Source organism: Gopherus flavomarginatus, chromosome 5 (assembly GCF_025201925.1).
Source record: "Gopherus flavomarginatus isolate rGopFla2 chromosome 5, rGopFla2.mat.asm, whole genome shotgun sequence".
Lineage (NCBI taxonomy): Eukaryota > Metazoa > Chordata > Testudines > Testudinidae > Gopherus > Gopherus flavomarginatus.
The window spans coordinates 38,931,908-38,957,319 of record NC_066621.1 but is presented as its reverse complement, the minus strand read 5'-3'; the positions used below and the strand labels follow the sequence as shown (position 1 = coordinate 38,957,319).

The 25,412-nt window shown below is 56.9% G+C and overlaps 2 protein-coding genes across 5 annotated transcripts in view; one reads left to right on the top strand and one right to left on the bottom strand.

The window, feature by feature from the left end:
- PPP1R32 (protein phosphatase 1 regulatory subunit 32) overlaps positions 1-25,412 on the bottom strand; it is a 346,274-nt gene that overhangs the window by 131,631 nt on the left and 189,231 nt on the right. The gene's annotated exons all lie outside the window — the stretch shown is intronic.
- VWCE (von Willebrand factor C and EGF domains) lies at positions 7,671-24,058 on the top strand. Of its 4 annotated transcripts, none has more exons than XM_050956116.1 (20): positions 7,671-7,894; positions 8,896-8,990; positions 9,494-9,583; positions 10,662-10,790; positions 11,380-11,496; positions 11,629-11,745; positions 13,184-13,312; positions 13,670-14,073; positions 14,155-14,248; positions 14,549-14,631; positions 15,063-15,150; positions 15,643-15,728; positions 16,120-16,237; positions 16,528-16,613; positions 16,928-17,024; positions 17,435-17,517; positions 18,771-18,861; positions 19,947-20,029; positions 20,927-21,017; positions 21,664-24,057. In XM_050956116.1, exons 1-20 carry the CDS (start codon positions 7,785-7,787, stop codon positions 22,170-22,172), a joined length of 2,700 nt encoding a protein of 899 aa, XP_050812073.1. In that variant the 5' UTR covers positions 7,671-7,784; the 3' UTR covers positions 22,173-24,057. The 4 variants fall into 4 exon arrangements, with proteins under 4 accessions (XP_050812073.1, XP_050812072.1, XP_050812071.1 ...); XM_050956115.1 differs by having other exon boundaries at positions 16,093-16,237; positions 16,528-16,593; positions 16,932-17,024; XM_050956114.1 differs by having other exon boundaries at positions 16,093-16,237.

Below are 25,412 nucleotides of genomic sequence, written 5' to 3'. Positions count from 1 at the left end.
GACTCTGCTGTTAGTATCTCCCATGGGAAATGGGTGACAGCAGATCTGGAGGAGTGTGGGTCAGGCAGCAGAGCAGTCAGTGTTTCTCCCCTGAGCCGTATGCATGGGTGGCCGGTGATCCGACTGGAGCCCAGAGAACCCCCATGGCAGCCCCAGTGCCAGGCTGCTGGGGAGGTGAGGCCCTAGCCCCGGTGCTTCGGGTGCTGTGGCCAGCTCTGGGAGGCTGGGCAGTGCTGCTGCAGTGCCCGCACCAGCCGCCTGATTCCTTGCTGGAGGCAGGCCATCTAACGCAGAGTGGAAACTGCAGGAAGGGCACCTGGCTTTGGGGGCGGAGTGTGGGTAGGGCCATGGTAGGCTGTTTGGGAAGGCACAGCCTATCCCTGCCTATATACCTGTCGCCCATGTCCTTGTGTTAAACAATCTGTGTCACCTTCTATTTAGCTGTGATGCTGAGTACCTTTCCCAGCCCTGAAGAAGAGCTCTGTGTAAGCTCAAAAGTTTCTCTTTCACCAACAAAAGGTCCAATAAAAGATACTAGCTCACACACCTGGTATCTCTAATATTATAAAGTGACTCTTTGGAACATAGGAGTCCTTGCCAGTTCAGCCTGCTTGTCCCCTCCAGATTAGTATTCGAGCTAGGGTGACCAAACAGCAAATGTGAAAAATCAGGCCAGGGGGTGCAGGGTAATAGCCTCTATAAGAAAAAAACTCAAAAATCAGGACTGTCCCTATAAAACTGGGACATCTGGTCACCCTAATTCTAGCTCTCACCACTCTGGATTAGACCAGCGATTCTTTCTAGTCCGGTATCTGATCTGGTGCCACACTGCATCAGACCCTTGGTCCTATCTACTCTGGTGGCTGTAAGTGATGGCAAACTCATCAGATCTTTGTTCCTGTCTATTCTGATAGCCCAGCTCCCGCAGTGGTTTAGAACCTGCTACTTCACTCCACCTGCCCCCTCTACTGCACCTTAGCTGTGATCCAGGCTGTCTGAGAGTGGTTAACCATTCCTGATCACTTATACACCCACCAAGATTTGATTACACAGCAGGAGCTGTCCCCAGTTACCCAACAGAGGCACTTGAGCCTGGAGAAACAAAGGCCTGGTCTACACTAGGGGGTGGGGGTCGATGTAAGATACGCAACTTCAGCTATGTGAATAGCATAGCTGAAGTCGAAGTATTTTATTTCGACTTACCTCCTGTCCTCACGGCGCGGGATCGACGGCTGCGACTTCTCCTGTCAACTCCGCTACCACCGCTCGCTCCAGTGGAGTTCCGGAGTCGAGTGCGTTCGGGGATCGATATACCGTGTTTAGATGAGACACGATATATCGATCCCTGATAAACCAATTGCTACCCTCCGATCCGGCGGGTAGTGTAGACATACCCAAAGTGTAGTTCCTTGGCTCTGCAGCAGGGGATAGAAAGGAACTACTCCCCTAGATCTGTTAGGTCAGCAGGTTCTTGTGCCTGTGTACTGTGAGCCTCGTGCATAGTGTTTGCCCAGAGACCAGGCCCTATCTAGTGTAGCTGTACAATTGCTGCTTCGTGGCTTAGATGCCTTCCTGAAGGCTTCTGAGACCAGTGTAGCTGGCTGGCTAATGGGATAGCACAATCACACCCAAGCTATTCTCAAGGAGTGCCTGCACAGATCTGAGCTTGCCAATGGTGTGTGACCCTTTTGCCCCTCTGAGTTGGCAGCAACAAGGGCCGGGTTCAGTATCCAGGGGTTCAGTTTCAATAAAGCAATGCAAAACTGGCTCGAGCCACCCCCCAGGCACCTCTAGGAGGCAATACTTCCGCTCTCGCAAGCACGGAGTCTGAGTGTCGCAGAATCCTTTTAATAAAGGAGGGAAACAATGTGGCATCATATTGGGGAAATACCACAAACAGGATTCATAACATAATCCATGAGCAAAAGACCCACCCCCAAGTAAGTTTGGCAATGTCCTTTTCCCCTCAGGGTCTTAAGTCCAATCACCCCAAAGTCCTCAGTGCCACCCCAGAGTTGAAAAGTTTATTTGCAGAGTTTTTACCCCCCCAGCCTGGGTGGAAATGGGGGCACACACAGGGTGTTAAGGGGCCTTACGTGGGCTGAGGCCAACTGCCCCATCTCTCCGTGGAGTTCTGCTGCAACCTTCACTACAACTGGCTCCACCCCACCAGCTGCAATGCTCCTCCAGCTGACCCATGAGCCACTCCAGCTGTCCCTACAAACCGCTTTACTCCGCTTGCTCGCTGTTCTGTGGGCCGTTCCAACCATCCCACAAACTGCTCCACTTCACTCACTGTTCTGTGGGCTGCTCCAACCATTCCGCAAACCGCTCCACTCACTGTTCCATAGGCCACTCCAACCATCCTGCAAACTGCTCAGCTCTGCTAGCTGCTTAGCAATAGATCTTCAGGCTCCCCCCCCTAGTTAACACAGCACTCAGCTCAGTAAGTTTAGCTCTTTTAGTGAGTTCAGCTTGTAGTAAGGTGCACCATGGGCCCAAAATGAATTCACCTTAGCAGTCTCTAAGTGGATTCATAATAGAATCAAAATTTGCTCTGCTCTGCAACATTGGTGAGAGAAGGGACAATTGGTGCTCCAGGCCCTCAAAAGGAACCAATACACATAACAATCCCCAACCTCTCTCAATTCACTGGCTTTTGGAACCCATGTCCCTTGTCTAGCGAATGCTACTAGTTGATGGTGAGCTCCTCTGTCATAAAACAGGTTCATAGTCCCTCATTCACATAATCAGGGTAACAACACTTTATTCCTCCTGCCCCAATAACAGAGAAATTGAGGATCCCACAGCTGTCAAAGTGACCATTTTAGGCTGCTGTGTGCTATGCTAGGCGGGGTGGGTGTGCCTATGCAAACAAGATCAGCCCTTGAAATTCTTTTCCACACTCACTATAATTCACCACCAGATGTCAGGGTAGAGCTCATTCTGACTCAGCTTACAGGTGTTAAGCTGGCACTGAGCAAGATCATGGGTATTGGCGGTCTCCTGGCAGGGGAAATGGGTCCACTTAACCTAGGAGGAAGCTATACCCTTTTGAGTAGTGAGTTGCTAAGTAGCTTCACCACAGGAGACTTGCAAAGGGACTAGCTGCTCTCCCTGAAGAAATGGTTTGAGGGTCATGACTCCAGGGTTCCATTCCCACCCCTGCTGTTGACTTAGATAAGTTGCAGTCTCTACTAGCTTCAGTTTCCCCATCTGTGGAAAGGAGCTAATAGGTCAGGTGTGGTGTGAGGCTTAATCAGTGTTTTGCAAAGTGCCTTGAGATCCTTGGATGAAAAATGCCAAGTATTAAGCCTGCCTGGGGGTGGCAGTATGGGCTAGCAGGGTGGGCACTGGCCTAGGAAGCCAAAGTTCTGTTCCCCAATTCAGACTTTGGGCAAGTCTCTTCACTTCTGCTGCTTTCTCTCCCACTAGTTAAACTGTAAGATCTCAAGCAGAGGGATATTTACTGTGTGTACAGTGCCTAGTAAAATGGGGTACAGATTTTGGCTGAGGCCTTTGGACTCTAATATGAATAACCCCTCAAAATAGAAGCTCCATTTAAAAAGCCCATGTGCATATCACCTGACCAAGAGGGATGAGCAGACAGAGATGTAGGTGGTGTTTCTGAAACATGAGCTTCTATAAAAGCTTGCAAGCTTGGTTTTAGAAATCTGAAATGTTCAGCCAGATCTGCCCTGCCATTGTCTTTGAAAAATCTACTATTAAAAAGCCCATATTTGGAAATGTCTTTATTTAGAAAGCCTATGTTTAGGGATAGAAAGAAGTGGACCATGACCCTTTGAAATGAGTCTGGATTCTGTGCCTAGACAGTCAGATTGCTTTCAGCCTGGTTTTTTGGTTGTTTTTTTTTATTATCTCTGACTTTTAATCATTGCATTTCCCTCCCCATGATGATTTTTGACCTGTCTTCTTCATGGTTGCTATGCCTGTTGCTTGGGGTAAGGTCTTTTCTTTAAAATATCAGGGGTAGCCATGTTAGTTAATATCCACAAACACGAGGAAGTGGGGGTTTTACCCACCAAAGCTTATGCCCAAATAAATCTATTAGTCTTTAAGGTGCCAATGGAGTCCTCATTGTTTTTATCATTTTTGTAGTTTCCTAAATGACTGAAACTGAGCCCCTCCTCCCCCTTAGGAAAATAAAACCAGTTGTGGCCCCACTTCAGCTCTGCCATATATCTTAGCTACACATCTTAATGTTTGCATCTTCAGTGCATGCACTCTCTGTGCATTGTGAAACATCACTGTTGATGTTAATGTGATGTTTCCTCTCCTTCCTTATGTGCTTTGAGCAGTGAATTGATGATACTGACATTTAAAGCATCATTAGTAGCATCTCAGTGAGTGCCTTTTGAAATGATGGGGGCAGCCACATCTCAGAGCACTTGTTTCAGGCTCTCTGCAAACTCGGGCACTTATTGCTACATCAGTTATGCACAGATCATGTTTTGGAGGTTTTCTTTGCAATGATAGCTGGTCACTTTCCCTTTATTTTAAATGAAAGCTGAGTTGCTAAAGAACAACTGACAGATCTTTATATGCACACAAATAAGGGGACGTGCCTTACACTGCAAAATGCTGCCTGGGAAATGCTCTTCTGTTCAATGCTCTCTATGAGCCATTGTACTCAACAGAATTCATCAGGCCCCAAAATCCTCCATGTATTATTCTTTAAAAGAGTGTGTGGGGAAATAAGTCGCGCTTTTGCCCTTTATGCTAAGAAGAGGGCCTGACAGGAATTTTGTGTTGCCTGTTTGTTTTGAATCCTTATTGAACTGAATTATCTTTGCTCCCAAATATTTGCAGGGTAATTGAATTAAATAGAGCTTTAAACAGTCTGCATAACCCCCCCCACTTCTACAATTGTTACATCCTTTGTACCTGTGATGTTATCCAACCACCCTGTTCTTCAGTAATCCATAGAGTCTTCCGGGGAAACAAGATGTGAATTTCTAGTGCAAAACCCAGTGGCAATGGGGAAGAATTTCAGACCTCTATCCATTGCAAACAAGCTAGAAAAGGGCAAAAGCCCCATTAAGCATTTCCTTGGCAGGTCACTTGTACGAATGAATTCTGGAGGAACTCAGCAACTTGCTTGCTAAGTGGTGCTTAGTGACCAGGCCCCATTGTGCTGGACACACCTGTTATAAAGAGAGAGATGCTGCACAGCTGAGCAACAACTAACCGTAGAAGGCACCATTCGAAACAGGAATGGGTTCTTGTGTGGATTCTGCATCCCCCTGACATGCTGTGCTTGACCTGAATTGGACTGAGCCCTAAGGATCCTGTGTGTTCTCTTGGCTCTTATAAGCTAAGCAGGGTCAAGCCTAGCAGGGGCGGCTCTAGACATTTCGCCGCCCCAAGCATGGCGGCATGCCGCGGGGGGCGCTCTGCCAGTCGCTGGTCCCGCGGCTCTACCGAAGCCGCAGGACCAGCGGACCCTCCACAGGCAAGCCGCCAAAGGCAGCCTGCCTGCCGCCCTCCCAGCGACCGGCAGAGTGCCCCCCGTGGCATGCCACCCCAAGCACGCGCTTGGCGTGCTGGGGCCTGGAGCAGCCCCTGAAGTCTAGCCAGCATTTGGATGGAAGCCAGTCTAGCAAAATCCAGATGCTTCTCAAAAGTGTGTTAGTATGGAAGTAATTGTGGGGCAGGAGGTGCCATTTTAGGGAGGAGGGCAGTGGACTGAGACTCACAAGATGTGGGCTCAGTTCCCAGCTCTGCCCTTTATTCCCTGTGTGAGCTTGGGCAAGTCATTGTGCCTCAGTTCCCCATTTGTATGGGAGTGATAATCCTTCCTCTCCTCCCACCCTGTGTCTTGTCATTTTAGGCTGCAAGGGCTGCCAGGCAGGCACCATTCTGTATGATGTGTATAGTATCTAGTGTAATGTGGTCCAAATCTCAGTTGGGCCTCGAGGTGCTACTGGAATATAAACAGAACACTGACCATCCATCTGCTTGTGCTTGCTAACAGTCCTGCTGTGCTGTTTGCAGGGTCAAAGGTGTGTTAATCCCAGTTCTCTGGCCATTTTCCAGTTGGGCTGCTCCCTAAATTTTCTCTGCTGTGTCAACAGGCTCCAAGATCCTTCACTTCCTGTCCCAGCATTGCTGTTAAAGAGCTGCCCTGTTCCACACCAGAGGTGGCTGCATTTCAGGAGTTTTTCCCTGTGTAGTTGTGTGATCTCTAGCTAAGCAGCCCAATGCACAATGTCAGTTTCTATTTATAGCTCACTGAGGTTGACCTGCTCTGTGACCCATGCAAAGGAGAGGGGGCCAGCTCAGGGGTCTTGCAGGCAGCTGTGCAGTCATGCACACTCAAATGCTGCAGAATCCTTCATCCCACTGCAGAATGCTAGCAGGCCTCTGGTTTCAATGTATCCCCTTACAGAGCTCTCTAGTTCCTTCCAAATTGCTCCCCAGAGCTAGGTGTAATCACCTGTTGTACTATGGGCCTAATTTCCCTGGCTGGAATCTCAGGCAGGGATTAGTTATAGAAACAAGGCTGTTGAACCCCCTGTTTAGGAGGAGATCCTAAATTCCATCACCCACGCACTGTGAGGCAGGGGAGATGGATGCAGGTGGCTTGGGTTCTAATCCTGCCTCTGGCAGGAACTCTGGAGTCTGGGCAGCTCCTAGCACAAAAGGGCCCTGATCTCAGTCAGGCAGGGCCTGTCTCTCAGTGTGTGTCTGGACATTGCCTGGCACAGTGGGGCCCTGATCCCAGCCCTCCCCTTACACCAGGGGCTCTCAAATTGGGGGTTGGGACCCCTCAGGGGGTCATGAGCTTATTCCATGGGGGGGGGGGTCACAAGCTGTCAGCCTCCACCCCAAACCCTGCTTTGCCTCTAGCATTTACAATGTTTTTAATTTATAAGGGGGTTCACACTCAGAGACTTGCTATGTGAAAAGAGGTCACCAGTACAATAGTTTGAGAAACACTGCCTTACACCAACAATCCTGGCTGCCTGAGCTGGAAACATCATGCGCCTGCTTTATCACAGGCAGAAGAACTGGGGTCCTGGGTGGGCCAAACCCAAGTAGTGCCATGACCCCAAGTGCCAGGCTGCATTAACACCACCGTCTCACAGCTGGAGAGGTGGGTGTGTTGGAGCTCCTGGGCCCAGCGGTTCAGGCTGCTAGTGGGGTGGGGGGGCTCCTAAGAGAAGAAAAGAGGAGGGTCAGGCGAAGCAGTCCCCTTGTTTTACTGCAGCAGCCCCCATTTACACAGATGTAAGTCAGGCCACATGCTGTCAGCCCATGGGGAGGCGGGCACCCTGGCCCCCGCCTGCCTGGGGCCCGATCAGTGCCCGCTCCCCCCACAGCCTATTCCTAGCTGGCTCAGCCCCGACGGGCGCCGGGCCAGAAGCCGTGTATCTCGGGTGGGTCCCTGCGCAGGCAGGGCTGGGCAAGCGGCCCAGGGGGAGGGGAAGCCGGAGCCAGCCGTGCCAGATGTGGGAAAGCGGACGAGGGGGTGCTGCGCCTCCCCCCGCCACGCCTGCCAGCGACAGGGCGGCTGGGCTTGGACCCTCCCACTCCTGCTGCTCCCCCGGTGCGGTGCCTCTGTCCGCCGTGGGGAGGGGGAAGCTCGCTGCGGCGCTCGCTCGCACCCGCCCGCTGCTGGGGGCCCCGGAGAGCTGCGCCCTGGGGGTGGCGCATCGGTGCGCGCGGGTCCCCAGCTCGTGGGGCGCCCCCAGCCCGCCGGGGGAGGAGGCGAGGGCCCGGGGCGGGAGGAAGGAAGGGGCTCCGGACGGGCCACGCCTGTCATGTTGGCCGGGCTGCTCTTGGGGGCTGCCTGTGTGTCCCTGGTCCGCCCGGGCAGCCCGGGCAGCGCCTATCCCGGCAGGAAGAAGCCGCACAGCTTTGCCGCGGACAGGTACCGACCCCAGCCCCCAGCGGCCAAGTCCCAGGCGCCCGGTGCCGCGGGGGTCAAGCCAGGCAGCGGAGCGTGGCCCCAGCGCCTGCGTCTGTCTGTGCCGCCGCCCCCGGGGGAGGGGGGAGCTCGGGGTCCGTCTGTCCCGCACGCCGCTGTGTGTGCACTGCGCCTCCTGTCCGGCTGCCCTGGGCGTGTGGCTGTGCGCGGGGCGTGTCAGCGTGTGAGCGCTGCGCCTGGCTCGGGCTCGCTGCCCTGCGCCTGTCCTGGCTGTACAAGGCTCGGGCCCTTTTCCTCCCAGGCTCTGCCCTTCCCATCCGTCTGTCAGTCCGGGGCACACTCCTGGCCTTTGCTCCGGGTGTGTGTGTGTGGAACCACTCAGTCTTCCTGCCTGTGTCTGTCCATGTGTGATCGCGATGCCCTCCCGCCCCCCACCGTGTCCTGTGTGTCTGTCTGTCTGTCCCTCTCAGTGTCTTGTCTCCCAGTGGGTCTGTCTGTGCCTTTCCCCGTTGCTTGTCTGCCCAGGTCACACTCCAGGGTTTTGCTCTGGGGTGTGTGTCACTGCACTGTTGCTCCCTGCCAGGGCAGGGAGAAGGATGAGGGAATCCTGGGCTGCCCTTCCCCCAGCAGTTCCTGTTGGGAGCAGAGGGGATGTCAGTCCGAGGACCCTGTTCCCCAGCATAGAGCTCAGACTCTTGGTCTCCTAGAGGCAGCTCCCAGTGGGGCCCTGGTGGAGTCGCAGCCTGGGGAAAGCAGGGGCTCAAGGGAACATGGAAAGCCAAGAAACCCCACGCCTTGCATCCTGCTGCCTGGTGCTAAACCCCATGGGGCCTTAGTTGAGTCTCTGCCCAGAGGGGTCATCCTTGCATCTGCAGCAGGAGAAGGGGTAGGGGCAGCTGGTCCTTCCCATGCTTCCCTATATCCCCCCTTCACCTTTGTTCTGAGGTCGCTCTCGCCACCCTGAAGCCCCATCCCAGAGAATCTGATGTTTCTCTCCTTCCCAGGCACCGTGTGGGGCCGCATGTTTGCCTCTCTGGCTTTGGGAGTGGATGCTGCCCCGGGTGGATGCCATCCCCAGCCAGCGGGCAGTGCACTCTGCGTGAGTATCCTATGCCCTCCATGACCCACCACCACCACCACCTGGTACCTGCAGCATGGACAGTGCCTCCCCTTTTAACCTCCATGTGCCTGGAACTCTGCCTCTCCATGGCACAATGGCATCTGGGGGGAGGGGGTGGTGGTGGTGGTAATGGCAACTGCTGACCAGGCCACCCATGAGAGAAATGCCCATCATGGCTCCTGCCCCTCCTCCCATTGCCAAGAGGGGGCTGTATTCAGCCTCTTCCCCAAGAGATCCATTCCTCCACCCAACTGCTTCCTTCATGTGTCCCCACCATCCCCTGCCCCCAGCGGCCAATGCTCTCCCATGGGCTCTGCAGCCTGTGTCCAGTAGGGGATTGAGAGGCTGTTTCCAGGCAGTGCCTGCTCTTCCTACTGGGCCATACCAGGCTGGGTGTGTAAGAGCTGCTGCCCCGGGTGGAGATGTCACCGAGGGATCCCTCTGTGTCCTGACTGGCTTCTCTCCTGGCCCCTCTCCCACAGCACTCTGCTCCTTCGGCTGTGGCAGTGGCTGGTGCATCGCCCCCAACGTCTGCTCCTGCCGGGATGGAGAGCAGGGCATCACCTGCCCAGGTAACCAGATCCCTTCGCTGAACGCTTGTGGCCCTTTATCTGCAGCCAGAGCCATTCATAGGGGAAGGGCACTATCAAGGGCTAAAACTGGGGCGCTGGGAGGCCTTGTGAGGCTGAGCCATCTGTGCAGTTGGGTGGTAACATGGTGTCTGTGAGGGGCTGCAGCAATGGTGGCACAGACTAGCCTGTCCCAAGGGCATAGAATGTCAGGGTTGGAAGGGACCTCAGGAGATCATCTGGTCCAACCCCCTGCTCAAGGCAGGACCAATTCCCAACTAAATCATCCCAGCCAGGGCTTTGTCAAGCCTGACCTTAAAAACCTCTAAGGAAGGAGATTCCACCACCTCTCTAGGTAACCCATTCCAGTGCTTCACCACCCTCCTAGTGAAAAAGTTTTTCCTAATATCCAACCCTGCTGCCAGGCTGCACTGCCCAGCTCCCCTTAGGAATCAGAGCCCAGGGCTGCCCATTTCCAGCGATGGAATGTGGGCTGGGTCCCAAAAGCTGGAGAGGGTCTGACTCCACAAAGCACTATGTGGTGGGAGTAGCAGGGGGCCTTGGAGTGGTGCTGGCAGGGTTGGCTCCAGGCCCCAGCACGCCAAGCGCGTGCTTGGGGCGGCAAGCCACAGGGGGCGCTCTGCGAGGGCGGCAGACAGGCTGTCTCCAGCGGTTTGCCTGCAGAGGGTCCGCTGGTCCCGCGGCTTCGGAGGACCTCCTGCAGGCATGCCTGCTAGAGGTCCACTGAAGCCACGAGGCCAGCGTGCTTGGGGTGGCAAAATCCCTAGAGCCAACCCTGGGCGCTGGGAGGCCGTGACCCGGCAAGGTGGTGGCGTGGCTGTGTCAGTGGGTTCCTGCGCCAGTGTTCTCAGTATGTACTGCAGGCAATCGACTCCCAGGGCAGTTGCCAAACCCTGCTCCAATTGCGGCTCCTGTCTCAATGAGCCAAGGCAAACAGGGTGGCATTGGAGCTCCCCGTGCCCAGTGACCCTCATGCTGCAATGTTGCTCTCTCCTCCCTGGATCTCTGCTGCCCCCGCAATTCTGACTGGCCCATCAGCCTGCTGCCGTATGTGTTTCAGATCCTCCTAGTGCCTGCGGGGAGTACGGCTGTGACCTCACTTGTAACCATGGTGGCTGCCAGGAGGTGGCCCGTGTCTGCCCGCTGGGTTTCTCCATGGTGGAGATGGCCAATGGCGTGCGCTGTACAGGTGAGCACTCACAGGCACCTAGTGTTGGGCTGACCCCCAATCAAAGCCCAGACCTGTGGCAGCCAGGGTCACTGAAGCAGCAGAGCTCCAAAGGGCTGTGAGAAGAGGGGTCTGAGTGCCAGCTGGGCATGGGCAGTGATGCAGCCACACACAGGATGCCAGGGTGGCAGAGGGTGACCTGCACCCACTTGGGTTGTGGTGACTGGGCCACAGACAGAGGTGGATGAGCCTTCTTTAATCTCGGCTAGCAGAGCTGTGTGTTTTCACTCCAGCATTAGAGGCTTGCCCTATCCATTGATCCCAAGTTCAGTCCCTGCTGACGACGATCCAGCCACGGGCATGAGCGCCTTGCCTAGAGAGCTCCTCCATCCCTGGCTGATTCTCCCCAGGAAAGGCTGGATCTGCTGGCTGGGACAGGAGTGCCACTTTCTCCTTACAGCTGATCTATGGGCTCTCTTAGCATCCCTGCTGGGGTGCCCATGTTCCCTCAGCTGTAAACAGGGCTGGCTGTGCATGTGTGTCCATGGGAGTGGCTGGGTGCCCTCTCCTCCCGGGACCCTGCTGCCAGGTGGCCCTGTCTCTCTCTTAGACATCGATGAGTGCCTGAGCGCCTCCTGTGAGGGGCTGTGTGTCAACACCGAGGGAGGCTTTGTGTGTGAGTGCGGCCCAGGCATGCGGCTTTCCGCTGACCGGCACAGCTGCCAGGGTGAGTCCCTGTGCCTGAGGGTGCAGAACGAGGGTTCAGAGAGAAAGGAGTGGGTGGGAGGTGGGTGTAGGGAGGGTGGTGGGAGCTCTGGGGAGTTGTGGGGAGCGGCCATCTCATCCTTTCCTCTTCCAGATACGGACGAGTGTCTGGCCACTCCGTGCCAGCACCGATGCAAGAACAGCATCGGCAGCTACCGGTGCTTCTGTCGCCCCGGCTACCACCTGCATGGCAATCAGCACTCCTGCCTGGGTGAGCGCCTCCCACTTCTCCTGCTGATCTGGCCCTCCCCATCGCTATTGAGAAGCCACTCTTCCCTCCCCACCCAGCCCTGCCCCTTCTTAGACACCCCCGCCTCCAGTAAGGCTTTGGTTCCAGAGTGCTGCCCAGTCAGTGATACTCCCCCAGCCCAGGGGAAGAGCTGAGTGCTGGTATCCCCACTCTGCCACCAGTGGGGCAGCTGAAACACTGAGGGGTGAAGGGGCTTCCTCATGGCCATGGCAAAGAACCCAGGAATGGAAGGGCTCAGTGGCCAGAGCGAAGATCAGGCCCTCCGTGTACTGGGGCCAGTAGGTAGCAGCCATTGGAGCTGAGCAGATGTTCAGCCCAGCCCCATGAGGTGAGAGCTTTCAGGGGCAAAGGGGAAAATGGCCCCTGGGCTGAGATTGTTCTGGCTTCTCCCTGATATAGAAGAAGGGACCAGGGGCGGCTCTAGGGATTTTGCCATCCCAAGCACGGCAGGCAGGCTGCCTTCAGCGGTTTGCCTGCGGAGGGTCCGCTGGTCCCGTGGCTTTGGCGGACCTCCTGCAGGCGTGCCTGCGGGAGGTCCTCTGAAGCTGTGGGACCAGCAGATCCTCCACAGGCAAGCCGCCGGAGGAAGCCTGCCTGCCACCCTCGCAGTGCCGGCAGAGTGCCCCCCGCGGCTTGCCGCCCCAAGCACACGCTTGGCCTGCTGGGGCCTGGAGCTGCCCCTGGAGGGGACCCTGGCAGTTAAGGTCTCCCTGTCTCCCTCTTTAGTGAACCGAGCAGGGGGGCCCCCATGCCTATTCCCCTCCCGCTCCCCGCTGTGCAGCCCTGTGTCACTGCAGCGACTTGAGTGTGGTCCCACCCAGCTCACCCTGCTGCATGTGGGGAGGGGGATGAAGCTGTGGGGTCATCTATTATTGCTGATTTGTGTCGTGGCAGCAGTGAGCAGCTCAACTCCTAGACTAGGCTTTTGTGGAGCTGGGGGCAGGACAGACCCAGAGCAAGGAGATGGATCCTGCCCCATGGAGCTCACGGTGTGAATCCCTTCATGGAGCCTTTTCAGAGCTGGGGTAGCTCCAAAATGGATCAGAAAAGGCCTTTCCTTCCCCTGAGATCCAGTGAGAGGGCCCCCTGCTGTCAGTCTCTGTGGTTACCCTAGGCTGACTGCCCCTTGGCCTGGCTGAGGGCCATCCCCAGATGGGCCTGAGATATCGGCATGTGGCGCTGGGGTGCCTGTCTTTGTGGGCCCCTGGTTAGTGGGCAGACAGGCTGGGCTGGTGGTGAATGCCCAGGCCTGGCCATCTCCCCAGTCCCAACCTGCGTGGGGAAGGTCCTACCTGGCTCCTGCCCAGACCCAATGAGTAAGGACAGTCCTCGGGTCCCCTGCCCTCCCTTGGAGCTGGTGCTGCTGCCAGGCACTGATGCCTGGCTCTGCCACCCCTAGATGTGAACGAGTGCCGCCGGCCCAGCGAGAGGCGCCCGTGCCAGCACGCCTGTCACAACACACCAGGCAGCTTCCTGTGCACCTGCCACCCTGGCTACCGGCTCAGCGGGGACAGGGTGTCCTGCGAAGGTAAGAGTGGGCCCCACTCCCCCGCCTGTTGAGGGGGAACAGGCCTACCCATGATCCCCTGTTGTGGAAGGGCATTAGGGTTGGGGTTGGCTCCCGCCCCCATTCTGTGCTGTGGGGAGGGGGCTCTTCCCATTGACAGAGTGGAGAGGGAGTTGGGGTCACAACTCACGGCGTGGGGAGGTTCTCCATGACAAGGGCTGTGGGTCTGGAGAGCTGGGTTCTGTGCCCTGCAGCACAGGCAGAGCTGGCGTCCCTGGGCCTAGTAATGTACTCTGAGCATGTCCTGCACCAGTCTCTGGGTCCCCACCTAGCTGCCCCGGCTCTCCCCAAAGAGCTCCGTGTTGTGTTTTCTTCCAGGCTTCCTGAAAACCATCCCGGCCCCATCTCCCATCCTGCAGTCCCTGCAGCACCCCCCAACTCTGCTGCTGCTCCCTCCTGACTCTGGGGGACCCCTGCTAGCCCCCAGGGCCTCCCCTCCATCACAAGCCCCTGCCCCCGACCCCAGCCCCTGGCCCCCTTCCTTGCTGACTGCCCCACCACCCATATCCCCCTTGCTCCCGGCTGCCACCGCTGCTCCTGGCGCATTCTCCCCACTGTTGCCATCGCTGCTCCAAGGGGAAGTCCCATTGCCCTCGCCTCTTCCCTCTGCTTCTCTGCTGCCTGCCTTTGCCACCTCGCCTCCCCTCTGCTGGCACCAGGGGGCACCGCGGGAGCACAGCAGCCATTGGACAGAGCCTGGGTGCCTGCACTGTGCCTGCGAGGTATGTACCCTCCCACTGGGTCCCTGGATCTCCTGGCTGCGCTCTGGACAGTCCCCCACTAACCGGCCTGTCCCATTGCAGGGGGGCCAAGTGGTGTGTGAGGCAGAGAGCTGCAGGATTGCCTGTTCCCACCCGCTGCCCCCAAAGGATGGGGGGTGCTGCCCCAGCTGCACAGGTGAGACCCGCACCCCCTGGTCTTTCTGGCTCAGGCTCACAGGGTCCGTTGGGGTCACCGGAGCCTGGATGGTTCAGTCCCTGCTGGTTCCTGTCCCAGGTGTGGATTGTTTCCCAGCCTGGGTGGTGCCCAGCTGGCTGGGCTGTACAGCTGCTTCTTGGCGGTCTGTGTGGGTGCCCAGCTCAGCTGTGGCCCTGAGGGCATGGTGGGAAGGCTCATGATGTCTTCCCCAAGCGGAGCGGTGAGCCCAGGCCTGTGCCCAGTAGCCTCACGCTGCCCTTTCTTTCCCGTCTCTCGCAGGCTGTTGGCATGAAGGGGTCGTCCGGGCTGAGGGGGATGTTTTCTCTGTGGCTGATGGAAATTGCACAGTCTGCATGTGCCTGGTGAGCATGACACTGGCTAGGGGATCCAAGCACCTCTGGGGCCTCTGAGGAATGATGTGGGCTTGTTACCCAGACTGGGCTGGAGGGGATTCCCCAAGGAATTTCTTCCCTGTCCCGGAACTCCCGGTGCCCAGGGTAGCGGGGAGCCAGAGGCTTAGTGAGGTCACTGTCCAGGTGACTGATTAGAGGTGGTGACCATGGTGACATGGCCCCTCAGCTGGGGGTTTAGGGACAGAGACATAGCCACTCAGCTGGTGGGTCAGGGGCAGAGACGTGGCCCCTTGGCGAGGGGATCAGACATGGTAACATGGCCCCCTCCTTGTGGGGTTGGACATGGGTTTAAATGAGCACCCAGAGGAGAGAAGAGTTGCCCTGTGGCACGGGGCCCTGGATCTGTGCCTGGTTTTCCCTTTGGTTTCTCTCTCTTCCAGGCTGGCAATGTGTCCTGCATCTCCCCTGAGTGCCCTCCAGGCCCCTGCCCCAGCCCTGCCCAGACCAACTGCTGCTCCTGCCAGCCAGGTGGGTCCCTCAGCAGCCGCGTTGGTCCTTCGACCCCCCAGTTCTGGAGGCTCTGTGGAGTTCCTGGTGCAAAAGGGGTTCCCTGTCAGCTGGGCCAATGGGTCTTGTAGATCAGATAGGAGGAGGATTTGGGGAGGTGGAGCCCAGCGACTGCTTCAGTGATGAGATAGCAATGACTACACAGAGAGTGTGTGGTCAGTGGTGAGGCAGCATGGCCTAGTGGTCAGAGGATGGGGATGACAAGTCTGGCCTGCTGGGTTCTCTACCCAGCTGGGGGAACTTGAGCAAGTTGCTTAAGCTCACCGTGTCTCAGTTTCCTTGCCTAGAAATGGGGAGTGTGACCCCTGGGGTGGGTGGGTTGGTCTGAGGCACTTGGAGACTTGCACCCAGGGGGCCTGTTTGAGAAGCCAGGGTCCCATTGTGTGATGGCTCTGGTTGGCCATGTTTCTTGCCATCCCGGTACCAACCATCTCTTTCCCCCTACCTCCTCAGCCACGTGCAATTTTCATGGGCGCACATACATGCACGGAGCTGAATTCAGCTTGGACGGAGACAAGTGCACCATCTGCATCTGCCGGGTAGGCCTCAGCTCCCCGTCCTGGGCTCCCTAGCACAGTGCAGGGGGGTCCTCACCACCTGGGGTCAGTGCCTGCTCACGCATCGCAGAGGGAAAGGGGTGCTCCACCCCAGACCTAGGTGCCAGGGAAAGGCATGGCCTGTGGGGATGCCCAGGCCAGGGTAGGAGCATGGGGGGCTAGCAGGGAGAGGGCCCCTTCTCTTAAGAGCCCGTGGTGGGGATGTGGAAAGGGAGTGAGGGCTGAGGCCAGGCTGCCTCAGTTGGAGCCCTCTGCAGGAAAGCTCTGGCAGGCTCTGCGGTGCAGTGAGGATGAGAAGCGGGAGGAAGGAAACGTGGGGCACCACCCTCCTCCCTTTTCCTGCCAGCTTGTGTGCGACACATCTCTTTCCCAGAGTGGTGAGGTGGAGTGCTCCTTCGCCCCCTGTCCCGAGCTGGCATGTCCCCGCCAGGACTGGCTGCTGGCCCCGGGGCAGTGCTGCTTCTCCTGCCGGGAGCCTGCACCACTGTCAGGTGAGAGCCTGTATAGGGGCGTATGCATGTGTGTGCGATGGGCAGGGGCCTTTGTGTGTGACACGCAGGTTGTTTTTGTCAAGGGCAAGGTGTGTGTGTGATGGGTGGGTAGGTCTAGCGTTCTGTCTGTGTGTATGTCTATTACCCACAGTGCCAGGCCTTCTCATCTGTCCAGGGCCCCTCACCTCTCAGGCTGTGCCCACTGGGCTCTCTGCTGCTCCTCTCTGCTCCCCTCCTCGCCCGTCGGCCCCAGCCCAGCTCTGAAGCTCTTGCTCTCTCTCCCTGGCCAGGTTGCTTCGTGGATGACAATGGGGTAGAATTTCCAATCGGACAGATCTGGTCTCCAGGTGATCCCTGTGAGTTATGCATCTGCCAGGTGAATGAGAACCTGCTCTATTTCACTATCCTTACCTGTCCTCGCAGCATGCAGCGTCCCCCCCTCTGCCCTGTGCCCTGCACTAGCTTTCCCTGGCTGGGACTGGGGGCTGAGCGCTGCGCCTTATGGATATTGAACCCTCCAGAAGGACCCCACAGCTCTCTGCTGGTGCATGCTCACTTGGTACTGAAGTGCAGGCCCCCGCTGGGTGGACTGTGGCAGCACACAGCATCAATGGGCCAGGGCTGGCTGTGGGGGGCAGTCGGCCAGGCCGTATGTGCCATGAGTTTCTGTCAAGTGCTTCTCTCTTGTAGGCAGATGGCTCGGTGAGCTGCAAGAGGACAGACTGTTTGGAGACATGTCCTCACCCTATTCAAATCCCTGGCCAGTGCTGCCCAGACTGCTCAGCAGGTAACCAGGCCTGGGGTCCCCTCCCAGGGAGCCACCATCTGCAGTGAGAAGCCCAGGAACAGAGTAGCTCCCCCTCCATGGCCCAGCCAGCCCTTGTCCTCTCTGCTCAGACAGACGTCAGCCAGGACACTGAGTGCTCCTCCTATAGGCCAAGCAGCCGTCAGACAGGAACAGCTTTTGGTCATCACCAGCGTGGGGCTGACTTTGAACCAGCAACCCAGCTGTAAATGGCTTTCCCTCCATCCCTTGAGCCATTCTGGTGGAGAGGGCTCTGGGTGTGTCCCACACAGGCTCTGTTCCTGCTCTTGGTCTCTCCAATCTGCCAGGTGTGCCCTGGACCCCCGGGAGGGAGTTGACTTTCTGGTGGGAGGTACCATGACTGTGCCTTTCCTTCTCTCTCTTCCCTGAAGGCTGCACCTACATGGGAAGGATCTTCTACAACAACGACACCTTCCCTTCCGCTCTAGATCCCTGCCTCAGCTGCATCTGCCTGGTAAGGGCTTCACCTTCCCTCCAAGCATGTCTGTAGGTAAGGCCTCTCCAGTACTTTAGACCAAATGGTCTAAGCCAAGGGGTTTTATCCAGCCTGGGGCTGCACCTTCAACTTGAGGCCCAGGGCTGCTCCAGATGGGTATAACACGCAGAATATGGAAGCAGGCACCAAGGTCCCTGGACCAGGGAAGAAGAGTCTAGTGGGGTGAGGCTGTGAGTGCAAGGTGCCATGGGGATTGTCATCTGTGGGGAAAATGAGGTGAAGACACATTTGAGGTCAGGCACTGTCCTGGAACTCAATCATCCTACTGTTGCTGCCACTGTCCTTGGAGAGTCCTGCTGATCGTCTTCCCTGGATAGCTTAGGATGTGAAGAGGGTGGCTGGCTGGAAGCTGTGGGTCTGGAGCAGAGGGAGTCTGGCTTGCTCTCCCCAGGTTGACAAATGTGGGATTTTCCTCTGCAGAAAATGTCAGCAAAAATGAGGAAAAAATGTTTTCTTCTAAATTTTATGCAGAAAACTTCAATTTTTCAGTGGAAACTGGAAAGCAGAAATGTTTCAATTAAAAATGGTTTCAGAGTAGCAGATGTGTTAGTCTGTATCTGCAAAAAGAACAGGAGTACTTGTGGCACCTTAGAGACTAACAAATTTATTTGAGCATAAGCTTTTGGATGCATTTGATGAAGTGGGCTGTAGCCCATGAAAGCTTATGCTCAAATGAATTTGTTAGTCTCTAAGGTGCCACAAGTACTCCTGTTCTTTTTTCTATTAAAAATGGTCACTGTGCATCATGGGAATTGTAGTTTGGTTGCCTCATACTCCCAGGCTCCTCTATGGGCTGGGCTCCCTAGTTGGACTACATCTCCCATGCACCAGGGGAGGCAGTTGCATCATGGGAGATGTAGTCTAGGCAGGGAGTCCAGCCCATAGAGAAGAATGGGGACATAGAGCAATTGAACTAAAGCTCCCATGGGTCAATGCAAGAGCAGTTTTCTAATCAAAATATTATGGGTTTTGGGGATTTGTTTTTCTGGACGAAAAATGGACATTTCCCATGGAAAGCAGACACTTCTTACAAAACATTTCATTTTGTTGAAAACTCTATTTCCTGTTGAAAAGCTGTTTCAAAGGAGAATTTCCCATCAGCCATAGGCGTAACCCACTGTGTCTCCTGCCAGTCGTAGTCTCCTAGTCACCTGCCTATCTTGTGTTGCTGCTAAGGTAGAGTCCTAGTGTTGCTGGTCTGTGTCCTACAGCTGGGCTCTGTGGCTTGTTCCCCTGTGGACTGTATCATCTTCTGTATGTATCCATTCCACCCAGAGGGAGAATGCTGCCCTGTCTGCTATGGTAAGTGCCACAGCCCTGGCGAGCCCCAGAGTTCTTCCCAGGCTGCTTCCAAACCACCGTGGGCTTTGACCACCTCTGATCTCACCAGCAGGGGAAGAGGGTCTGGTGTGGTCAGTACTGGGATGGGAGACCTCACAGGCTGCAGGGAGGGGCATTGGGGGGCTCAGTCCAGATAGCTCCTCTCTGAGTCATTCCTGGCCCCAGTGCCCCTGTGCAGTGCTAGGAGTGCTGTGCTGCTGAGGGTGGCGTGGGGGCCCAGTAGAGGGTGCTTTCTTCTCACAGTTAGGACTGACCCAGAGTGCCAGGATCTGTGCTGGAGGGAGCCACGTGGGGTGTTGTGCTGCAGGGAGTGGGGTAGGTTACTCACTGGAAGGCTTTCCCAGTGCATCAGGGAGGCTCGATATGGGGTATTCTCCTCTTACAGTCAGCACTGATCCCAGTGTCCCAGTGCAGTGCCAGGGGAACTGTGCAGTCGGATATGCTTTCTTGTGGGTGAGTTGTAAGATGAAGGCCCTAATCACTTGTGGTCATGAAAACTCCCTTTGCACTTTAGTGAGGTTCAGGGTGTTGCCTTTTGGTAAGTCCCCAAGCAGTGTGAATTAGGTACAACATTCAGCTTCTCTTCCTGTCCTACACTCTCTTGTGCAGCATGGTCATGGGCTGCTAAACACCTGCAGCATTCTTGCCTCAGAGGTGGCTGCATGTCAGTGTTGGGTGGAATGATTCTTCTGTTGTTGTTTGGGTTACAGCAGTGCCTGGAGACCCTAGCCCCATTGTGCTAGGCACTGTACATACACACAGCAACCTCTTCAGGGCAGGAACTATCCCTAAATAGACAAGGCAAATAAAGGGCAGGAAGAGAAACCGAGGCACGGAGTAGGGAAGTGACTTACCCAAGGTCACCCAGAAGAAGCAAGAATAGAACCCAGGTTTCCTGACTCCCAGCTCTGTGCTCTATCTACTTGGCCACACTGTCTCCCTGCTTCTTTCACTCTGTCTGTGGGTTACTATCACATCCAATCTCTATATAGTTACTGTAATGTTAAAGCTTGTCTCTCCCCCTGGCTGGGGTCTGTCCCCCGCAGATTGTAACTACGAAGGCAGGAAGGTGGTGAACGGACAGACGTTCATACCGGAGAGTGAGCCCTGCATTCACTGCACTTGCCAGGTGAGCTGTGCCCCTCGGAGGGGAGGGAGATGAAAGGGATTGTTCTGCGGTGACTGGGGGAAGGATGGGAATGGGCATCCCTCAGCATCAGCCAAGAGTCCCATGGACTGTGTTGCCATGAGTGTCTATCCTGTGGGGCCTCCAGGGGCTGGTGTGAGGAGACGCTGAGTCCCGCTGGGAACTGCCCTCCGGGGGGCTGGTGCAATATGAGCCGAGGGGATGCTGGGAACTGCCCTCTGGGCAGGGGCGGCTCTAGACATTTCGCCGCCCCAAGCAGGTCTGCATGCCGCGGGAGGCGCTCTGCCGGTCGCCGGTCCCGCGGCTCTGGTGGACCTCCCGTAGGCATGCCTGCGGAGGGTCCGTTGGTCCTGCAGCTCCACTGAAGCCGCGCGGGACCAGCGGACCCTCTGCAGGCACGCCTGCGGGAGGTCCACCGGAGCTGCCTGCTGCCCTCCCGGCGACTGGCAGAGCGCCCCCCACGGCTTGCCACCCCAAGTACGTGCTTGGTGTGCTGGGGTCTGGAGCCACCCCTGCCTCCGGGGGGCTGGTGTGATATGGGCTGAGGGGACAATGGGAGCTGCCCTCCGGGGGCTGGTGCGATATGGGCTCAGGGGACACTGGGAACTGTCCTCCGGGGAAGCGATGGGGCCTGGAGGGGATGCTGGGAGTTCCCCTTTGGCTCCTGTAGTGCCGCAGGCCTTTGCTTTGGAGAAGGGTCCAGTGGACCTGGGCATGACAGAAGGAAAAGCCAGTGGGTTGCTGGGTGTGTGGAGGAGCTGGCAGGCTCCCTGCTGTCCCCACGGATTGGGGTTGTTTGTCCCGGCCCAGCAGAGAGATGGACAATGTGGGTGCTCACAGGCTGTCGTGTCTCATCCCTTTCTTTTCCCCCTCTCTCAGTTGGGGGAGGTGAGCTGCGAGAGGAGGCCCTGCGCCCGCTCCTGCACTGAGCTGTCGGCGCTCCCGGCTGCCTGCTGCCCTGCCTGTCATGGTAATAGTCCTGCACACCTGGCCTCCCCGTTCCTGTGCCCTTGGGGTTGGCACGGGCTCTTCCCTCTCCCCCTCTCCCCCGCCTACAGAAGGAGCTTTGCCCTTGTGGCAATGACCCTGAACAGGTCGCTGTCATGGACCGAAGCCAGGAGGGCTGGAGTGGAAAATTGATCCTCCACTGCCTGAGCTATGGAGTAAGCCCCTTCGTGCGGCAGCGACAAGAGCTGACTCAGAAGCTCCTGTGTGTGGAAAGGCCACTAGAGGGGCATGGAGAGCAGACCTGATGCATGGGCACCTTTGGCACCTCCTGCCCGCAGGGCCCTGGGATGTGACATCATGTCCGTCACTGCAGCGCCTCCAGGTGAGGCTGTAACTGGGTGCCACTGTCTGGGGTGGGAGAGCCCCCAGGGTTAAGGTAGCCCTGTAGGACAAGCCCCCCATCCCCGCCTGAGGGGTTCGTGTAGGGGAGCACAGTGCCAGGCTGTGGAGCAGGCATGCAGGCTTTGTGCTTGGGTTCCTGGGGCTCCCTAATCTCAGGCCCTTGCCGTACAGCGCTCTGGCCCCTCCATGGGCCCCATGCCCCCTGACAGGTGTATCACAGCCCTGGGGGAAGACGCTAACAATGTCCCTGTCTCCATTAACCGCAGATGCCCCAGTCCCTCTGGAGGGCAGTCCTGTCCCTGTCCACGCAGACGACGCAGAGGCTCGGAAATTCCCATCCCGCATTCCCAGAGAGAACTCCATAGACCAGCCCAGGGCTAGTGACTGCCGCCTCTGCCCCAGTTCCCCAGCTCCTACTTCTCCCAGCCCAGAGCGCCAGCTCCTCGCAGCAAGGAACATGCCCCGCTCGGACGCTGGGCCCGTGAACATGGCTGGGCCCCCTCCAGCTGGGCCAGGGTCCTTGGGATCCCGTGTGACTCCCTTAGAGGCTTCTCTGCACCCCACCGTTCTGATAGAAACCTCTGGGCCAGTGACTGCAGTTCCAAGCCCCGATCAGCCCCCTGCACCCACCCCTGCAGGGCCCAGAACTGCCCCCTGGACCCTCATCCCCAGTGCTGGCTTGGTCCCTGCTCCTCAGAAGCATTCTGCGCTCCCATCAGAGGGAATGGAGCCACGCTCCCGTGAGGAGAGCACGCCTGGCTGGCCAGCTGTGTAGTGCCCCTTGCCGAGGGGATGGGGAGTGCCAGGCCCGTTGCTGCAGCATGAGGAGGAGGAGGAAGCTGGCAGGAGAGATGAGCTTGATTGAACGGGGTCGGGGAGGGAAAGGAGGCATCACGTTGTTCTGAGCGGCATGTATTGTAAGAACCACTGCCTCTTCCCATGTCCATGCCTCGCCTGCTCCCTCCCTGGATCCCGCTGGACAGCAGATGCCTCAGAAGGGGCAAAGTGTGGGTGGCTCCGCACCCCGCAGTTGGGTAGGAGGCGCTTTGGCCCCGGCCCGGCTGCCTGAGCAATCCCAGGAGATGGGGGGTGCCATGATGCTCTGGGAGGACATGGTGCCTAGCTGAGATACCGTGACTCAGGATTTTCCAGGCATACGCGAGCTGCCAGCCTCCTTACAACCAAAGTGTGAGAGGAGATGGGGAAGGGTCAAGAGCATGCCCAGCTGCCTGCATCGGGTGGGACACGCCCACCTGGTCCCAAAGGATGATCTCTGTGCAGGGCTCCTGAGACAGGTGAATCACCCCACTCTTTGGGGTGGTCCCTGCCTCAGCCAGGCCCCTGGATCCAGCCCTGAGATCTCCCGACATTTCTTGCAGACTCGTGTTTAAGCCTTAGAGCTGAGATTTCAAAACTTCCTAAGGAATTTGAACACTCAGTTCCCAATTGGGCATCTGGATCCCCTGGGCCGTTTGCAATTCCCACTCTAGATTCCTTGTGGCTGCTGGAAGGCTTTCCCAAGCTCCCCTTGATGGACAGGTATCTGATCACCTACCAGGGCCAGCCTGCCCGTTCTACAGTGAATAGTAATAAAATTTTCCCTACTAATCCCAGCATTCCCTGCTGCCACCTACAGCTGGCTCTGGCCATGGGGACGAGTGCGAACTGGGTGGGCTCAGCAACCCTAGGGCTGATACCCTTAATGGTGGGGTGATGGTCTGGAGGTGGCAGGTTCTTCCTCTCCTACCACCATCTCCTCAGCCAGTCCTGGATTTGGCAATTTGTGCAATGGCTGATCTCAGCAGGGGAGGGGCTGCAGGTGTCTGATATGAAGGGGACGTAGAGCGGGGAGCCTATTGCCAGTTTGTTCTCCCCAAGCAACTTCATTCAGCTCCTGGCTATGACGGGGGAGAGGATGGGTCCCTGCAGGACCCGTGGCTGGGAGCAGGTATCTTCTATGTGGTCTGGGAGGAATGATCTCAGCCTTAGACAAGGTTTTTCCCCAGTGCATGGGGAGCTCACATAGACTTTGCTCATTCCTCTGCGATTGGTGAAGGACTCCAGATCCCAGGCCTGTCAAGACAGCGCCCCCGACTAAAGTCATTTCACTTAGTGTGTAATACCAGCTGTCGCCACTTGGTGTCAACACAGGCTGAAATATTTCCTCAGGGATGCCCTTAGACAGAATCCAACCTGACCATCAGCCCGTGGCTTCCAGAAGCAGCTGCTTATGTTCTGAGTGGAACAGGCAAGTCTCCTCTTCTTTGCCCATGCAGACGGGCACCTGGGGCTGTGGTCGCCACCCTCGGGCACCTGTGCCTTCCCTCTGCCTGCACAAATGTAGGATTTGGGCTCACATGTCTGAACTTTGGGCCAAAACTGCTAATCAGCTGCACATGGAGATCCAAACCCCCACTGGACTTGCCGCACCTCGATTTCCCCTTCTGGGCCCTATCTCCAGCCTAGTTCCAACTCCAGTCCTGGCAGGACCCCAGGTCACAGGATGGGGTAATTTATTATTTATTTGTATTTTGATGGTATCTAGGAGCCCCAGTCACAGGCCAAGCCCCCGTCACCATGGCCGCCCGGGGGGGGCAAGTGGGGCAATTTGCCCCAGGCCCCAGGCTCCGCAGGGGCCACCACGAGAATGGCCAAGGCTCCCTTCTCAGCCCCACCCGACCCCGTCTCCGCCCCTGTCTCAGAGCCTCAGCGCATTCAGCAGCGTCCCTCGACAGCTGCAGCGTGGCTCCGGCGGGGCCCCTGAGCTCCGCCCCACTCAGAGCTGTGTGGTCGGGGTGGGGCCCGAGCCCTTCCCCGCTCACAGCCACGTGGTCAGGAGGCGGGGCTGCGAGCTCCAGGCTGAGCTCAGCTCTCTCCGCTTGGCGTGGAGCTCGCAGCCCCGTCCTCTTACCACGTGGCTCTGAGCAGGGCAGAACCCAGGGGCCCCGCCGGAGCCACGCTGCAGCTGTCCAGGGAAGCTCCTGGATGCGCTGAGGCTCCGGGTGAGGGGGGAGCCGGGGATAAGGGGCCAAGGGGGTTGGCTAAGGGGCAGGAAGTTCTGTGGATGAGGGGGCAGAGGTTCGAGGGGGGTGGTGATCAGGGGACGGAATGGGGGGATTGAATTGTGGGCGTTCCGGGGGTCTGTTAGGACTCAGTGAGGGGGAATCAGGGCAGTCAGGGGACAGGGAGCAGGGATGGGGTCCCGGGGTGGTGGTTGGGGGTGGGGTCTCGGGGATGGTGAGGGGACAAGGAGCAGGATGGGTCGGGAATTCTGAGGGGGGCAGTCAGGGGGCAGGAAGTGGGTGGGGGTCAGATAGGGGGCAGGGCCAGGCTGTTTGGGAGGCACAGCCTTCCCTACCCTAAAGCTCATTCAGCAGTTTGAGGCTTGCAGAAGAGCCAGGCTGTTAGCTTTTCCATTAGGGCTACCATCCCTTTCACTTCTCAAATATCAAATTATAGTCTATATTTAATTTCAGTGCCATAGGGAGATTCATATCAGGGGAGGGTAGCTTCATTTAAAATTAACCACTGGGGGAAGGATCACATGAGAAGAGCAATATCCTACATCACCTACCTCCTTCCCAACCCTACCAAGGGAGACCCCCCCCTCCCCTGCATTCCCTAGGGCTTCAGAGGGGTTCTCAAAACTTTTATACTGGTGACTCCTTTCACATAGCAAACCTCTGAGTGTGACACCCCTCCCCCCCTTATAAATTGAAAACACTTTTTTATATATTTAACAGTTATAAATGCTGGAGGCAAAGCGGGGTTTGAGGTGGAGGCTGACAGCTCGCAACCCCCAGTAATAACCTTGTGACCCCCTGAGGGGTCCAGATCCCCAGTTTGAGAACCCCTGGGTTAATTTAATTTTAGCACCCTGTGTCCAGTCACATACATGTGCTATTTTGAGCATTTCAGTTTTCACAACATAGGCTCATCCCAGATTCTGGAACAAGCTCAAATGCTCAGTTCATGGAGTATGTACATAAGCTATACTAAAGACAAACCCACAGTA